The sequence below is a fragment of the Gossypium raimondii genome, chromosome 5 (assembly GCF_025698545.1).
Source record: "Gossypium raimondii isolate GPD5lz chromosome 5, ASM2569854v1, whole genome shotgun sequence".
NCBI classification, from domain to species: Eukaryota; Viridiplantae; Streptophyta; class Magnoliopsida; order Malvales; family Malvaceae; genus Gossypium; species Gossypium raimondii.
Window position 1 is genome coordinate 42452121 of NC_068569.1, and position 18760 is coordinate 42470880.

An 18760-nucleotide genomic window follows, 5' to 3' on the forward strand; every position below is an offset into this window, starting at 1 on the left:
ATCAAAGAGTTATTACATAAAGATGAAATAGGTTCAGGTTCGGGCGCGAAGATGAAAATGAAGCAGTTTGTAAATACAAATACTAGCTGATATCTATTGAGATTATGAATATCGAGCTAGCTTCGTTCTTAACACAGAATTTGCAGAAATGGAGGCTTTAGTTGGTGAAAATACTTTTGAGCTAGTAAAAGCGTACTTCAACTCACCAGTGATGGATGGTGACTTGGTAGACGCCGAAGTGCCAGACGGAAGGTGGCTGGCCTGGTAGAGATTTTGGGAGTTTTCAATTAGGGATTTGAAGTTGAAGGTTAGGATTTTTTTTCTGTCGTCTGTTCACTGTTGAGTTTAGACTTTTAGACTTTAGTTTTAGTTTTAGTTTTAGAATTCTATTTTTATTTATTAAATTATTTGTAATTTTTATGATTGGGTTGGGTTGGATACTTGGGTTTGGATTGACTTTAGGTGAATAGTGGGTCTATTTATATATTATAATTTTATTTATTATTTTTTTCGGTTAAATCGAAAAAATTTAGTTAACCGATCGGTTTTGAACTGAATTAAACGTTAACCGAAAAATAAAAAAAATAATTAACCGATCCCCGACCGAAAAAATTCGATTAACCGACAGATTAACCGAATTCGGTCGGTTAATCGAATTTTTTCAGTTTTACCCGAATTTTGCACACCCCTGCTGTTAACTATGCACGCCATATCATGTTCACACTTTCATTTTAGTCACCAAAAAAAAAAAATCTTTTCTAAAGTATTGATTGGGGTAAAAAATTAAGGATTTTAAGTGAAAAAGTGATAGAAACTAAAATAATGCATTAAAATTGTCAAATTGTACTTATTTATCACATTGTTGAAAATTCTAAATTTTTTTTAATATTGAAATTTTAAATGTCAAACCATAAAAATCAAATAAATAAATTGTTGAAAAATTGTTATCCATGGATAATGTTAAGCGATTTGTTACGAAATATTGAAATTAATTAAATTAATCTCTTACAAAATTTTAAAATTTATTTTATGCTTTCATATTATTCTTAATGCAATCAACTCAATAAATTATATTTAATAATTGTCTATGAAACTTAAAATTTTTATTAATTAAATTAATTGCTTGTTATTCATTTGAGTAAAAAGTACTGAAAAACTTTTGGGTTTTGTTTGACATGGAAGATAAAATTAATCAATTTAATTAATTGTAAGGATTTTCTTTTGCTTTTAGCTTGGCATGAAAGACTCTTAGACTATATAATTTGGGTTTCATGTACAATTATTAAAGATGATTTATTTGATTTCAATTTTATATTAACAAATAAGTTCACATTATCAAGGAATAAAAAATTTAACAACTTATTTAATTGATTTTGATGTTTTGAAATTTTAATATTGACAAAAAAAGTAAAACTTTCGGCAAGGGTAAACAAGTACAATTTGATAATTTTAAAATATTATTTTATTTTCCATCGCTTTTTCATTTTAAATTTTAATGTTTTTTTACCCTTGATCAATATTAAAAAAAATATTTGTTGACTGACCAAAATGAAAGAAAACTAAAAGTTGAGTAACCAAAATGAATGGACGAAGTTTGTACAAGTTCCATAACTAAATCAAAACCGGAGGGAAAAAAATTGTAAAGAAAAAAATTGTAAAAACTTCATTTTAAATGAGGAAAATAAAATCATCTAAAAGTTTGGCTCACCACCTAGCTAGCTTACCTATATTTTAACTGTTTCTTTCCATCCATATCATACCTACTAGCAGAAAGTTATATTCATTGTTCTGATGGCGGGAAGTTTTAGGGAAAAAGTAAAACAGCAATTGTTCTTCATGCTTGATGAATAAAGGGCAGTTAAATCAAGAATTAGAAATGGAAATGGAATTGCTCAGGTTGTCCAAATTCAGTCTCCAGCTTCGAGCTCTCGTCACGGAATCTCGCGATCTCAGAGTAATCATTTCTTTTCGCAGTTCTCTCTCTCTCTCTCTCTCTCTCTTTCTGTGTGACTCACCATTCACTTAGTTGCTTAACATTGTTTAATAGGAGAGAAATCGTTCCGCAACCGAACAAATTCATCTCTTAGTCCAGGTTAATACCATTCATTTTACGATTTCTTTTCATCTTTTGAAAAAAAAAAGTTCGGGTTCATGGTGTTTGGATGCAGAAACAAAAGCAAACCGAGGAGGAATACAGTAGAAAGTTACAAGAATTGCAAGCCGAAGTAGCTTCGTGCAACGAATCACAGCAAAAGCTTGAAAGAAAGGTTTATGAATTTCGGTTTCCTGCCTTCTTCTACATGCTTGTGAAAATGCTTGTTAATTAGAAGTTGATAGATAATATAACTGCTTTTGTTGCAGGTGAGTTACCTTCAAAACGACAACGCTTTGCTTGAAAACAAACAAAAGGAGTTCCAAGGAATCATCCAAAGCCTACTTCAGTCCAAGGATAGCTTTATAAATGCATATCAGGTGCGTGTTTGTTAATTCGTTTATTCCTTTTTGTGATGGCAAATTTAGTCTCTGTCTCATCAGTGCTACTATAATATAATTAAAAAATATATTTTTTATTTGTGTTTCACTTTAATGATATGCACAAACAATAAATTATCATACGATGTAAAAGCCAAAGTTTTACGTGAACGGTTATGCATATATTATAAAACGCAAGTGATAATATTTAAAGAGATCTGGTGAAAAGTAAAAATAATCTATTAAGTATTGAAAAAAATTGTTTGAAGAATAGTTAAAAGATTGATTGAATAGAGAGATTAAGCAGAATTAGTGACTTTTAGAAAATTAAGGGAGTCAAGACTTGACCATTTGTGCATTCTTGTTGTATTCACCGTGCTATAGATTTTGGCATGCTAATAATTTGTTGGATGTAAATTTTGACATGTTGATGTATTCGGATAATGATTTTATTTTATTGTTCATGTTTCATGTCATGTTTTAAAATTCTTTTCCGCATTAGAGTACTGTTCAACATTGCTAAATAATAAAAAAGATGCAGGAACTTTTTAGGGTAATCTCTAGATTTGAAAAAGCTAGGGGTAATGACCCCCTCTCCGGCCCCCTGGCTTCATCATTGAGCAAATTGATGACAAAGCAAATCAAAGAAGTCGATGAATTGATACTCTGTAATGCCTTAATTATTTCTTCTATAAATCACTTCAAAATTCAGTTCATTGTGTGTTTCTGCTTAATGTTTAAGCTACTGTTTTGCTCATATAGTCATCGTCTTTTGAAGACTTGATCATTTCAAGTGAGTATATTCAACTTATATATAATCTGTTGGCCTGATGTTTATGTGCAGGAATCTACTTATGAAATGAAACAGTCAATTGAAGCTAGAGATAGAAAAATAGCTGTCCTATCTGAGAAATTGAACTCTCATTTATCACTATTTGATTCAATAGAAAAGGAGGCATTCTCTGTCAAGCAGGTTGTGGATAATGTGGAAAGAATTGTGAGTGAAAAAGAGGAAGTAGGCATGTAACCGTTTAATCTATTTCCGTTTTCTTGTCTACCGTCATCCTCTACATGTGAAAAGCTCAAGTGAAGTGATTATGTGATGTTGCAGTATCTGTATTCTCTAATTGTGTTTGGTGTATTCAGTTGCTGGATTAAGGAGGGAAATGGATCAAGTCTCTGCATTTGAAAAAGCATTTGTTGGTAACTTCAAGTTCTTATTTACCTGTTTTAAACTACGAAAATCTATGTTGCTTTGACTTTTTATGTTTTTTAGTGTATTGTGTTGAGTGCACATATAACACTTCTAAGTTATGTTGTTCAAAACCTTTATTTTTCTTAAAGTACCCAAGTCTGGTACATTTTTGGACATAGGTATAGAGGATATTATTCTTCAAGAATCCTCTAAATACCCGTGTCCCACACATTTGTAGCTAACACTCATTATCCAAGTCCGGTAACATAGCTTCTAAGCTTTCATGGGCCTTGGAGTGTATGTAGGGAGAACCTAAGAAAAACAATGTGCATTATTGGACTCTGACACTCACACCTGAGTTCAAGCGAAGTGGATAAATGTGTTATTCCCTGTCTTTCTTCTATTAGGCACCTATATAGGTCATTAATTGACCAATAAGATCTTCGCTGACCACTCCCAAGGAAATGGGGAAAAGGTTGCATCTTATACAAATTCCTTAGACATCTAGCTCTTAAATGATATCTTTTCACAGCCCATTATTTCTGATACGGTACAAAAGCCAAATATGCCACGAACAAAAGTCATTACCTTCTTTATTGTCCACTAGATCTGATTTACTTTTGGTTTTGCAGAGAGGATCAATGACCTGGAAAATAGGCTGAAAAATGATGGGTATGAGTTTCAAAGAAAGAATAAAATAATTTCAGAGCTAGAAGCACAATTAGAAGCGGCAAAAATCAGTGATTGCAGCCGAGCTCAAATTGAAGAGATATCCACCCAAGTTTTGATTACAAACGCAACATTATTTTGTTTCAGAAGAACTAATTGCAAGTTTAACAAAATAAATTTCTCATCATTGTGCTTTCTTAGTCAACAACACCTTCAGAAAACCATATCAGCAAAGGATACTGTCATACAGAATCTAGTATCTGAGAAAGAGGTACCCATTTCAAACTGTTGGTTGTTCATTTGACATCTTTTTCCCTGTATTTTTGTTCTAATCTTCTCCAAATTTTGTAACCAGGCATTGCATTTTGAGGTGAGAAGTTTGGCAAATATATTACAGAAGATCCAGAATGCTGTTGCACATATGAATGAAGAGGTACGAAGACTTAATTTGGCTTTTACATATCATTCTCAAAATTCAAACAAGGAACAGACTTTAACCTTAAGAAACCGTTTAAGAAGCTTTTTAGCTTCATAGTTAGTCATTTAAAGAAATACTTTAGTGATTAAATCCATCAGATTTGATTGATGACATTTTCCTTCTGTGTTATAACTAATAACCTTGAGCCATTGGAAGAAGCATTATATGTATTGATGGTTAATCATGACCTTCTCTTGGTAGATAACATCAAACTGACCTTTTTAAACTCAAAATATTTAAGACACGGTTTTGGGATTCTTCAAGTGAACTAATAAATTGGACAATAATCTGCAGCTAGACCAATATATCCTCTTTGCTCATTTGGCACCATTTTCCTTCTAGCTCTTTGTGTAAAGCTATGATGCTCCAACTCTTCGTTTGTCTTGAAGTAGTGGATGTCTAGGCATAAGAATGGGGGATATAACCTTTAAAAACCTTGCAAATACATGAAAAATTTTGAAATATAGAGCTTACTTGTATCCAACGCTCATACTTTAGTCCGAATAACATGGGCGTGGAATACTTCTGGTTTCTGCTTTAAAAAAAGGAAAAAAGAGAAAGGAAAAAAACTTAAAAATTAAAATAGCTTGATCTATCACCCATTTGCCTTTTTTGTCTGAAATGCTATTGATTTATATGGCAGGATAGAAGGGCCGTCTCTTCGAAGCTGGAAAGTCAAGAAGAGTGCCAAATGAATACATCAGAGGAAGATAACCGGTAAAATGAAATTACATATAGCGAATATCTTTACTGATATTAAGCATAATTCTCCAAATTTGAATATATTATAATGTGATTATAGAAGATAAATTTGTTACGGCATAGAAATGGTTCATCATTTATATGTACATTTGTCTCTCATATGAATCAACTGGCTTGTATGGTCATTCTGATCAGTGATCAAGCTGTTCAATGAAATTTGGCATGCACGTTAAATGTGATATGACTCTTGATAGTTTCAATTATACAAAGCAATGGGTGGGAAGAAAAATAATTTTTTCCTTCCAATTGTACATCTTTTCTACTAAGCCTGCTATGGAAAGAAAATTATTTTCTTTCTTTTCATTTTTCTTCCCTTCTAATTTCTAACTTTTCATTATTCCATGCTCCTTACCAAGTAAAATCTTTGAGTTTAAATTGTTTGGATTCAAGATAGATTGTAAAAACAATAACGCCATCTTTATTGAAGTGAAGAAAAATGATATTAGCAGTTAGTTTTCGTTTTCTTTGTTACCTTTTTCTTAGTTATTTGTATTCTAATTGGCCCGCTAGGATTCAAGATACAACTAAACACAGTGCTGAAGAATCTCCAAATAAGACTTGCAGAATCGATGCTGCAGAGAATAGAGGTATTGAGGTTTGTTTTCACTTATATATGAAGGGATCCTTAATGAGCCAACTTATTATATTGTTAAAAATTTCATTTTATGTTGCTCCCACTCTTTAGGAGTTAGGATCCACTCTATTGCATTTTTATCCCTTAATAATGATAATCACCATTCAAATGTGTAGAACCCATCAATTAATTAAATGTGAAAGTCAACTTATTAATAGACAAAAAAGTAGTGGAGTGAAGTCAGGGCCTCAAGGGCACTCTTCAGTTAGTGGAGTGAAGTCAGGGCCTCAGGGGCACTCTTCAGTTCTTTTTAAGCACCTTTGTCCGACAATCATGTCTAATGCATGTTAGGATTTGGCCATGAGGACATGGCCCTTTGAAGACACTCTAAATACATGAAATAAATTGTAGAAAATTTATCTGCTGAAATGCTTCGTTCAATGTTTAAAAAACAGCTTTTACAATCTCCTATATATGCAGACTTTCAACCTTTTCAAAACTAAGTAATCTCATCAGTAACTAAAAGAAAACTTGAAGAAATCTTATCAAAACTAAGTATTTAAAAATTAAAATTGAAAGAAAAATTATCAAAATTCACTATTTAAAAATTAAAAATTTAAAAAAAAAAATTATCTAATTTACAGCCCACAACAATTAAAACTCTTATTTACAGCATTTGACCAAAATTCAAACACTCACATATTATCACCTTATCTGATACCCATATCAAATACATATTCATTTTAGATGCACACCATTGGAAGATGATAGTAGGGTCATGGGACCTTGGCCCTCCAAAAATTTTGGAAAACTTTCCATAATATAGATCGCTATCTATTTATATTATAAATAAAATTAAATTGGCACCCTCAATTAGTAGCAAAAATTGTAAGGTATAGAATCCTTTTTTTTCCTCTGTTCTCATTAGCAGCAAAATCCGTTGTCATTGTTGCACCATCTGTGAATGTGAAAAAATTGTAATCTCATACCTCCACGGCTCCACCACTTGGTTGTTCATTTGAAAGTTAAATGATAATTAATTGCTCCATGTTCCTTTTTCTTGCTTTGACTTTTTTTTTACTCGTGCTCAAGGTATGTGTAAGTTTAGGAGAGGAAAAAAAATATTTCTCTGTATTGAATTAATAACTCTGTATAAGGTGTCTAATTTATCCAGAAAAAAATTAAAAAAAGAAAGTGAAACTATATTTCTTGATACAAGGGAACTGTTATCTTGTGTTTTAAACCACATTTCTAATACAACCTATCCTTAACTTCAAGGACTCCACCTACCCAAAAGGATCATAGAATTTATTCTTTAGTGTCCCCCTAGTTGGTGCATCCTTACTAGAGATTCAAACTATGGCTTGAATAGACCCTTGGTGAGTAATCAGCTATTTGTTCTGAGGTCGATACAAATGGCATGCAGATTTCTCCTCCCTTCATCTTCTCTTTTATAAAATGCCTATATACTTCAACGTGTTTGGTCTTGTCATATTGGACAGGGTTGTTAGCAATATTGTTCGCGGCATTGATGTTGCTGTAAAGTCTCATAAGCATTGTCATAGGCTGATTTAATTCTTCTAAGATTCTTCTAAGCCATTTTTTCTCACACACTCCATTTGCTATAGCTTGATACTCTACTTCGACACTACGTTGAGTTACCACAATTTTGCTTTATACTCCTCCAAGTCACTAGGTTGCCTCGTGCATAAGCACAGTATCCTAAGGTAGAATTCCTATCTAAAAAGAGCCAGCTCAATCAACATTTTTATAGGCTTCTATGCTTCGGGGTTTATTTTTTTATTTTTTATTTTTTGCAATGAACAAGCCTTTCTCTGGTGAGCCTTTAAGGATCTCAAGATTCGATAGATTGCCTCGAAGTGATCTTCTTTAGGAGAGTGCATGAATTGGCTTACTAGGCTGACTGCAAAAGCTATATCTGGCCTTGTATGAAATAGGTAGATAAGCTTTACAATCAACCTTTGATATTGCCCTGTATCAGTCGATTTTCCATCCTTGACCCCAAACTTTTTATTTGGATCTATAGATGTTTTGGTTAGTTGAGCACCACTCATCCCAGTTTCTTTGAGCTGGCAGTTATTTACTTGCGTTGAGACACCACAATTCCTTGCTTAGATCTAGCTACCTCCATACCCTAAAAAGTACTTCAATGAGTCAAGATCTTTAATCTCAAAATTTGAGGCCAAATTCTTCTTTAGACTCTCCATCGCCACTATATCATCCATTGTAGGATAATATCATCAACATAAACTATCAGAACTGCTACCTTTCCTCCCTTTGAATGCTTGATGAGCGTTATATGTTCTGGTTTTTTTTTTCTTGAGCATAGCCTTGCTTCCTTATGAAATGAGTGAATCTCTTGAACCACACTGTTTAGGAAAGCATTCTTTACACTCAACTACTGGAGAGACCAATCCAAGTGATAGGTCCATATAAACTTCCTCTAGTAGATTGTGGTTTAGGAAAGCATTCTTTACATCCAAATGCTGGAGAGGCCAATCCAAGTAAGCTGCAATGCTTAGAAGTACTCGAATAGTGTTCAATTTGTCGAAGGCAAATGTCTTGAGATAACTTGTATGTTTGTATGAAGCCTTTTGCCACTAACTAAGTATTGTGTCTCTTCGAGGATTCATCAGATTTGAACTTCACAGTAAACACCCATTTGTAGCCAATTGTCTTCCCTTTCAACTATTCTACTACCTCCCACATTCTATTTTTCTTCATAGACTTCATTTCCTCAAGTATTGCTTTCTTCCACTCAAGAATTTTTAGGGCATCCTATACACTATTTGGTATTTCCACATCTAACAATTGTGAGGTGAAAGCAAAAAATAATGGAGACAGATTTTTTAAAGATGCAAAATCAAGGTCATTAGTTTTATGGTGAGCAGAACCAGGTTAAAAAAGATCTACTAGGGTCAGAAAATTACCTTGGGGAATGGTAGAGTCTGAATGTTGGGATTCTTGGAAGTGCCGAGTTGTTTCAACCTCTTTTCCTTGATCTTGGTTCCTCCTTGGGTAGACAATGAGCTTTTTTGTGCTTGCCTAATCACTAGCCTTATTTATCTTACTGTTATGATCTTGCCTTACAAATTTAGGTCGATTTTTCCTATTTAACTTATTAGATTATAGTAAAAGACCTCCCAAGTCCCTCTCAGTGTTTTTCCTAGAACCTTTGCTTTGTATATCAACCTCTAAAGAATCATATAGAGTCTCTTTTTCACGAACTTGAGTCGAATATTCACTTAATGTCTCCCATTGAAGATGAGACCTAAGAAGGATTCTGAGTCAAAGAAGGTAAAATCACTATGTATTAAGAAAAACGGTTTTTAAGCTTTGTACGATTTAGGAGGAAACATGGTTCAATGATGATTTACAAGTTTACAAAATTCACATCTAAAGAGATGAATTTTTATTATTGGATAAATGGGGAAATAAATTTTTTAAATAGACAAAGCTAGGGTGTCCTAATTTTGTAATGCTAAAGCATAACATTATTACAAATAAGACTAGAGCAAGCATTCAGAGATTGACACCTAAAATTGATTCCATCGTCAATTATGAAGAGGTCTCCACTTTCTGTAGCGCTGCCAATCATGGTGGTATGACTGAAGTCTGTAGTTAAGTCTTCTTCACTAATTGATGTCAAATTTCCTTCATCAAGGTTGGCTATTTCCGCCATTAACAAAAGTTAAAAAAAAAAAAAAGTTGGCTTTGATGGCATGTAAATTTAGGAGAAGAAAAATAGTTCTGTCTGAATAAATAACTCTGTACAAGGTCTCTAATTTATATAGAAAAGAAACGATGAAAAAGAAAACTACATCCCTTGATGCAAAGGAATCATTTTATTCTGTTTTAAACCATTTTCCTAATTTGACTCTTCCTTTTAGGGTTCTACCTACTCAATAGATCCAGGAATTTATTATTTTTTCCTAATCTTAATAGTATATTAGGACATGAATGTGGATAACTGACTCTCCAGTGATCCTATAACGACATAAAGAATTGGGGATATGATTCTCCTAAGATCTCCAAAGGCGTGGAAAGCTTTAAAAAATTGAACATACTCATGTAGTAGACATGTATATCCAACATTCACATTTGAATTCAAGTAACATAGATTTTAATGACAAAAAGCCATACTCTTTTTTTCTCTTTCCATGGAGAGCAAGCACGATTTTATTATTTGTTGAACCAACCTTGTTTCTTTCTGGGATCTTTAATTCAGCTTCACAGCAGCTATCTCAGGGGTATAATTCAACCAGCCACCATTTGCAAGCAAACGATACCTTCAACTCTTGTGTTAGAGAGGTAAGTTATTTATTCTCATTGTCAAAACTAAAACCTCAGAATATTGACAGTTTTTATAGCAAGAAAATATGATTCATTTTGCTATGATATGTTCAGTCTGCCTGTTCTCCAGTTTGTTCTGATCCGCAACCACCTGCTAATGTTTTGAGTATCTCTGTAAATGGAAGAATGGTATGTAACAAATTTCTGTGGGGGAAAGTTGTTTATTTATTATTCATTTTAAACGGAAAAGAAATAGATTGTATATGTTCTATTTGAACTATGGCTTAATGCCATTTCTTAAAGAGTGACTGCATGAGCATATATTGCTCCGATTCTTTATTTTTCCTAGAGTACATATATTTAAAAAAACTTAAAAGACACTATATAGACATGAGTTTAGACTTGGTAATTGGCATATTCATATCGTGCCTAAATTATATTATATTTGTATAATTTTTATAAATTATTTGTGCCATATTAGTTTTGACATGTTCATATAATCCTGTGGTGTTAATGTTGTTTTCGTATATTGTAATTATATTTTTGTACAGCATTATTTGATCTACTCGTGTTATATATCATTATTGAACACCTATATTCAAATGTGTAATATAAGCATGAATCAGCTGGGTTAAACGTAAAATGATCAGTTTCCCTTAGAATCTCAACGAGTTGAAAATTTCCATAATGCCATATGCTTATGCATTGTTTTCTTTTATACATATAGGATACGTGTGGAATATCAGTACAACAACTTGATTCAGAGTGCTCAACCACCCAAGCAGAAACATCCAATAACCAGGTTAAATTCTAGTTTAGCATTATTTGTCATTTTTAGAAGATAGCCACTTTGAACAGTATTCACATACCTATATATTTTGTTTGAATTCATTCAGAAACATGATGTGCAATCACCTTTAAGAGGTATTTTTGGGATTATGTGCAGTCATAATCAAAATTTGGTTGGAATCAAAATTTCATACCCGACTAGAATTATATGCAGTCATGGGTATTTTTTAATCGGAAACAGATGCAAGCTTATATATAGATTATGTGAGATCACTCATAAATAAAGTGGTAATTTTTTGGGATGCGCAGTTTTAGAAACCTTTTTCGTTTGTTGACATTTGAATTCTAATATGGTTCTTCCAACATTAGCAAGTGCCGTGATTTTACATCTTCTACTGAGTTGTCACCTATTTATCAGAACACCATGGTTTTGTACGTATCATTTATTTCTTTTTATTCATTTAAGTAAATGTTCATTTAAATAAAAAATGACTTTCGTGTGTGCGTTTGAGAGAGTTTGTGTAAAAGAAAGACATGTACGCATAGACTTGGTTCCTGATTAGCAGCCAACTCCGCGGTGTGATGCGCAGTCCCATTAGTTTCACGATAGACTGTTTTATCCGCACTCGCGATTATCGCTTATGAAGCTCTCTGTTGGGAATAGATCCATATAAGTAACGAATAAGAACGAAGAGAGAAAAGAAAATTGGGCACATTAATATTTACGTGTAAAAACTCCTCCAATAAAGAGTATAAAATCATGGGCAAAGAAAATTTCACTAATTCGACAAACCAATAAAGAGTACAAGATGGAGAAAATCAAAACAAAACCCTTAACCCAAAAAACAAAGCTCTCTTAAAACTCTATGAAATAATTAATCTTTTTGTTTTTCCTCATGATTTCTACGATTACTAAGGTCCCTTTCATAGCCTAAATCGTAGTGCTAATATGACTATAATATCTTAGATTAATAAGAATTCAACTAGGAAAATATAACATGGTTTAACTTGGAGAATAAATCGAAGTTATGTGGGAACACGTCGACACGTAATGATGTCATTTATCGGCTTGTCATGACGTTATCTGTCGTGTTGCCGGGACGTCATGCTTTGCCTTGTCATGACGTCAATCCTGTTTTGACTCTAATTTATTCGAGGAACACTCCACAAATCTCCACATTGAGTCGTATTTTGCTACGTCTTTTTTGCCAAGCCTCGTCATGGGCCTAACTCATTCTTTGTGGAGTTCAAGTCTACATAGCCGACTAGACCCTCTAAACTTCTTCCAAACTTTAAAGAAGTATTTGATGTCCCCCTCAAATATCTGAGAATCCACTTAACTACTTGCTAGTGTAATTTGTCGGGTCTAGCCATGTATCTACTTACAACACTAACAGCATGTAAAATATCGGGATGAGTGCAAACCATTGCGTACATCAAACTTTTGACTGCACTGGAGTAGGGAACTTTTGACATGTACTTTTCTTCATCTTTAATTTGTGGCAAATCTAAAGTTGAAAGTCTAAAGTGTGCAGCTAGGGGGTATTAACCAATTTCGAGTCTTTCATTTCAAACCATTCAAGGATCCTTTCGATGTACCTTTTCTGTGATAAGAATATCTTATTGGAGTGTCTATCATTGGAAATTTCCATTCCTAAAATTTTCTTAGTCACACTAATATCCTTTATCTTGAACTTAGAGTTAAGCATGGTTTTTGCAAATGAATTTTAGATGAATCCTTAGTCGCAATTAACATATCATTAACATAGAACAACAAGTATATGAACAATCCATCATCAAGACAATGCAAGTACAGACAACTATCATACTTACTTTGAACAAAACCAATGCTTAACATGAAATAGTCAAACTTATTATACCATTGGTGAGGAGACTACTTTAGGCCGTACAACGATTTTTATAGAAGGCAAACATGATCTTCCTTACCTTCAGTCTTGAAGCCTTCAGGTTGTTGCATGTAAATGTCCTCTTCTAGATCACCATGAAGAAATATAGTCTTTACATCTAGTTGTTCCAACTCAAGGTTGTTTAATGCAACAAGGGCTAGTAATGTTTGAATGGACGTGTGTTTCACAACAGGAGAGAAAACATCGTGAAAATCAACTCCTTCCATTTGACTATAGCCCTTTGCGACCAACCTCGCCTTATATCTAGTGTCATTTGAACTTGATTCTTCCTTCTTTTTGAACACCCACTTGCAGCCAACAATCTTCTTTTCGGTGGGTGGCCTCATAAGCTTCCAAGTCCCATTATTTTGCAGGGACTCCATCTCCTTTCCCATAGCCACAAGCCACTTGTTAGAATCAGGAGCTTGAACCGCCTCTGAGTAATTTGAAGGATTGACTAAATTAATGCTCTCCGCAACACTTAGAGCGTATGCCATTAAATTTCTGTGATAATATTTCTGTGGTGGCTTGATTTCTCATCTTTTCCTGTCCCGAGCTAACTTATAATTTTGTAGTTGAGATGTAGAAGGAGCTTGTGAGTTGGATGGAGCCTCTAATTGATCTAAAGTAACTTCAGTAACCTTCTATTGTTTCGAAACAAGTTTAGCCTCACGTATATCGCTATTTTGTCGTGACGTCACAAATTTTCTCATAACAATGGCTCTGTTCGTTGTGTCATCGTGAAGTTGCTAATTGTGATATTGCGACATCACTGTATGATTTTGGCTCCATCTCCACCTTTCCTGGGACACCCTGTTTTGTTTTGTCGTTAAGAACAGGCGGCTCCTTTCTCAAATTAAGCATCACAGTTTCATCAAACTTAACATCTCTATTCACAATCATTTTATTTGTTTCTTGGCACCATAGCTTAAACCCTTTAACACCAGAAGTAAAGCCTAGAAATATACATCTCACAACCCTTGGTTCGAGTTTTCCCTGACTAACTCGTGCATAAGTAGGACAATAGATTACTCTAAGGTTAGAGTAATTTGGGGATTGTTTCTATAACACCCCTAACCCGATTCAGTCGCTGGATTAGGGTTACAAAGTATTATCATACAAAACAGAACATTCAGCATCAAAACAGAAACAATTATGCACTTCAAATGTTATCATTTAATAAATCAATTTAATTAAATAAAAAATACACTTACTGGCCTTAAACCTAGCCTACGGGGCCCTAAATACAGTTTGGGAACATTTCAGGATCAATTTGAAATAAAACAAAAAATTTTGGAAAAACTTGAAAATTTTGGAAATTGGGGTCACACGGCTGTGTGACATATCCCAGGCCGTGTGGACATTCGAAGTACGGACACACGACCATGTCCCATCCTGTGTGTCCACCTGTGTAGGTATTTGAAATAGGGCCACACGGCTGTGTCGCAGGCCGTGTGCCAAACCGTATGTGCATTTGATGTTGGGTCACATGGCGATGGCATAGGCCGTGTGTTAGACCGAATTACATATTGGCTTGAGACACATGGCCGTGTCGAAGTCCATGTCTCAGATCTTGTGAAACTTGTACTTAAAACAACAATGACACATGACCGTGTGACAACTCGTATCCTAGGCCATGTGCAGCATAAGTTGCCCCTAAAACAAGCCAAATTAAGCACCAAACCTTGTACACCAAGACACACCATACCTAGCTTATTCCAGATGGTTTATAACACATTTAAGGAAACTAAAAACATGCCAAAATCATTCCACCTATGCCTAACCAATGTGGCATTAAAGGCACCACAATTAACATGTCAAACTTAATTCCATTCAACGTTTCAAATCATTTCTTAAACCTATATCATACAAACCAAGTAACCTTATCCATAGCATACCATTCAACCATGATTTACCTATTTTAAGAAAAGGGCATACACAAGTCCAACATCATCTATTTACATCATCATTTACAAAACAACAACATTTATGCATTCAACCACAATTAAGCTCATCACAAATTCAAAAAAAAACCAAAGAGCCAATATAACACATTTAGCCCTATACATGCCATTTATAACCATAAGCCAAATTAACCAAAAACTACCAAAATGATGGAAGGATAGTGTGGTTGTGCTTCGACGAGTTCCAACTGATCAAGCTTTCTGATGATATACAAAACAAAGAAAATAATTTCATAAGCAACTAATGCTTAGTAAGTTCGTAAAAAGGAAACTTAAACTTACCAAAACACATTATGTACAACTAAGTATAATTTCATTAACCATGAGCATAGTATCCTTTATTATACACACCACTTCACAAAGTTAGAAAATGTATCAGTGTACATGTAATCCAACCAAATCATGAAACATATCGCAACAAGCTTTTAACATGTATTTAATTCTTCATATATTCAATTGACACTCTTTTCATTTCAAATACATATATCAACATTTTCCCTTTCATCTTCTAATAACTTAAATCATTTCATATAAATACATATTCGATTTAAACTTTAATCACTCGTTAAACCAAATGAAACAAATGACTTTATAATGGCATAAAACATTACCAATACACGTATTTAAAACTCAATTCAACCTTTTATTCACATAATAAACTTCAATCCATTAATTTAATAGTCATAAGTTCTTATTCACATACCGATCGTAGAATATTGATCTAATAACCATTCCCTTGGTATCCTTTTCAACCTTTTCATTGTTATCCTTTTCAACCTTTCCATTGTTATCCTTTTTATCATTTCCATTATTATCCTTTTCAACCTTTTCATTGTTTCGGGGATACCATGGTATTTTTCAACCAAGGTATTTCATTTTCGAATATAATGCCATGATATCTTTCAATCATGGTCTTTCCCTTTTTCCAAATCAAATAATTTGATGAATCAATCATGAATAGGTAAGCATTAAATTACAAAATATAAACCAAATAGCTACGAAATTACCTAGATTATGCTTTTGGTTGACTCATAGTGACTAATCCGCTATTTTCTCTTTTCCCCGGTTATTCTCCGTACGATTCAATTCTTGATCTATATAATGATTAAATTCAATATATAAATTTCAAATATACTATAAACTTATTTCTAAACATATACCCTTAAATTTTCATTATTTATACATTTTCCTAAATTTTTACATTTCTTTCAATTTAGTCCCTAAACCCGAAATTCCAAATTTAACAAAATTTCACAATTACCTATGCTAGCTGAATTAATTCATATTTTATTACAGTAAAAATTACTCAAAATTCACAAAATTCCATATAAATTTTAATATTTAAAAGAAATTGGTCTTTTAACTAAAAATTAACTAAAATCACTTTACAAAATAGTCCTAGACAACAATCAAGACTACAAATTCATCATTTAACGTAAAAAATAACAGATATTCATTAATGGAAAAATCCAAATCTTTAACAGTTTTAAAATTGGAGTTACGGGTTAGATGAACCTAGTTGCAACGATATTAAAAACATAAAAATTATAAGAAACTGATCAAAATTGGCTTACCAATTCAAGCTTGAAGGTAGCCGTGAGCTAGGTCTCCCTCCCCATTTTGAATCAGTTATAAGATGAAGAAGATGAATGAGTTATGTTTTTCATTTCTTTTCTTATTTTATTAATTATTTTAACATATAATATAATGTTTTATATTATAATAAACATCACTTTTAACTAAATAATCCCCACTAACCGTCCAACACTATTAAAAATGGTATATTAACCATTTAAAACCTTTAACAATCTTTAATTATGATTTTAGTTAATAGAAATCAATAAAAATTAAGTTTTTCAATTTTTACGATTTAGTCATTTTTCCTTAATTAATTATTTAAACACTAAAATTTACGGACCAAACTTCAATACACCTATATAACCACTTTTTAAATATTTAATAAAAATATTTATGGCCTCGTTTTATAGAAGCGAGGTATCGATACCTCATTTCAAAAATCGGTTGACTTACGAAAAAACCACTATACTAATCTATTTGGTCAATAAGTAAAAATTTATCTAATTTAAATTCAATTTAAAACTATAATTAAATCGTATATATTTAATAATTATTAATACGGACTTACTTGTCGATTTACGGTCCCGAAACCATTGTTTCCGACACCATTGAAATTAGGTTGTTATAGGTTCACCAAATAGCTTGCTAGGTTGATGACTTGATACTGAGTCGCAAGGCCCAAAATCGGGCTTATGAGCGTCTTTGGGCTCAAATTTCCTCAAGGTTCAATAACGAGGTCGAAGGCCAAGCAAATCGAGCAAGATTGAATAGGACCATCAAGACTTCGTTACCAAGGCCCTAGATGCTTTACGACCAAAAAAGAAAATCAAGATTCACTTTCATACTTTAAAGAAAATCAAGAAACCGAATCTTGGTCCAATTTTGTTGTTTTGGACAATTTTAAGAATAAAGAAAATTAATATTTCAAATCTTAGAAATCTTGGTCTAAGCTGAATCTTGCGACCAAGGCATATTGGATTTCATGTATGAGCTTGAGCGAGCCAATTTTGAGAGCAAGCGGATCACAAAACCAAGTTCTTGAAAATATGGCCCATTAAGATGTCTACAAGCCCATCCTGAAGTTTAGAAAGTAATTTAATTGAATATCAGGCCAAATTATCAAAGTGGCACAAATCGTAAAACATTTAAACTTTAAGTCCAATTTTATTTTAATAAGTGGATCTTCATGTAATAATTCAGCCTAAGAATCCCATTTAATTCCTTTAGCCGAATTCCCATTAAAAGTCCACACTTAGAATTATTTTGGTTTCTTTATTTGATAATTTGTCATGTTAGTTATTTCATTAGGGTTAGGAAAACTTATTTTGGGGCCCTATAAGTAGCATGGTCGTCCACCCTTATACAAAGCAATTGATTTTTGTTAATAATAATTCTCTTTGAAATTTTCTTGAGAATTGCTCTTGAGGTTATTTTAGAAGTTTGTTTTAACAATCTTTTAGGTTGTGGGAATCATCTTCAAGCTTTTCCTACTAATATCTCTTTCTTGGAGGGAATTAGAGCTATTGAAAGGATTTGTGGATTCTTAATGTTTCCAAGGCTTTTTAGGGCGTCATCTTCTCTGTTCTATCCTTAATTGATCATTTCTTGTTTATTTTAGTTTAGTTTTTGTTATTTTGGTTTCTTGATTCTATTGATTTTCGTTCTAGGTTGAAATTGCTTTAAGGGAGACGTTCTCCTATCTTGTTCCATCAAGAAACACACCAAAATTAGGAGTTTTAATCTTTTCTTGCTATTCAAATATTCTTGCACAAAACAGTTTGTTTTTGTCTTTAAAATCACTTCTACCAAATCATTTTGTGTTTTGTTTTCCAGATCTAGTTAGGCGTTTTCTTGAGGTCCAGGGCGATTTCTTTCCATCCAAGAAACCCTAATTCATTCTCTACGGGACTTTTTACTAGCCATTTCATCTTTCTTTTGTTTTAATTTCATTTGACTCTCTTTTGTGACAACTAATCTGTTTTCGTTGTTTCTCATTTTAGTTTACGTTCGTCTAAAGACCTAGGTCAAATCTGCGACTTGAACAAACTTTATGATCCA

General features: G+C 33.0%; 1 protein-coding gene across 9 annotated transcripts; it reads left to right on the forward strand.

Moving 5' to 3' along the window:
- Window positions 1-1668: 1668 nt before the first annotated feature.
- On the forward strand, window positions 1669-11555 carry LOC105766134 (protein CROWDED NUCLEI 2). Of its 9 annotated transcripts, XM_052630789.1 has the most exons (15): window positions 1672-1954; window positions 2048-2092; window positions 2169-2267; window positions 2362-2472; window positions 3317-3491; window positions 3619-3675; window positions 4300-4436; window positions 4548-4607; window positions 4692-4769; window positions 5458-5531; window positions 6087-6163; window positions 10400-10482; window positions 10579-10653; window positions 11192-11266; window positions 11361-11555. In XM_052630789.1, exons 1-15 carry the CDS (start codon window positions 1844-1846, stop codon window positions 11535-11537), a joined length of 1434 nt encoding a protein of 477 aa, XP_052486749.1. In that variant the 5' UTR covers window positions 1672-1843; the 3' UTR covers window positions 11538-11555. The 9 variants fall into 9 exon arrangements, 8 of the variants coding, with proteins under 8 accessions (XP_052486750.1, XP_012440921.1, XP_052486746.1 ...); XR_008195929.1 differs by having other exon boundaries at window positions 1671-1954; window positions 4300-4607; window positions 6087-6171; window positions 11361-11484; XM_052630786.1 differs by having other exon boundaries at window positions 1671-1954; window positions 4300-4607.
- The last annotated feature ends 7205 nt before the right edge of the window (window positions 11556-18760 follow it).

Coding starts and splice junctions, on each gene's coding strand:
- LOC105766134 (XM_052630786.1), top strand. CDS start 1,844: ATGAATAAAGGGCAGTTAAATCAAGAATTAGAAATGGAAATGGAATTG. Junction 4,608..4,691: donor ATCTAGTATCTGAGAAAGAG/GTACCCATTTCA, acceptor TTTTGTAACCAG/GCATTGCATTTTGAGGTGAG. Junction 10,483..10,578: donor TCAACTCTTGTGTTAGAGAG/GTAAGTTATTTA, acceptor TGATATGTTCAG/TCTGCCTGTTCTCCAGTTTG.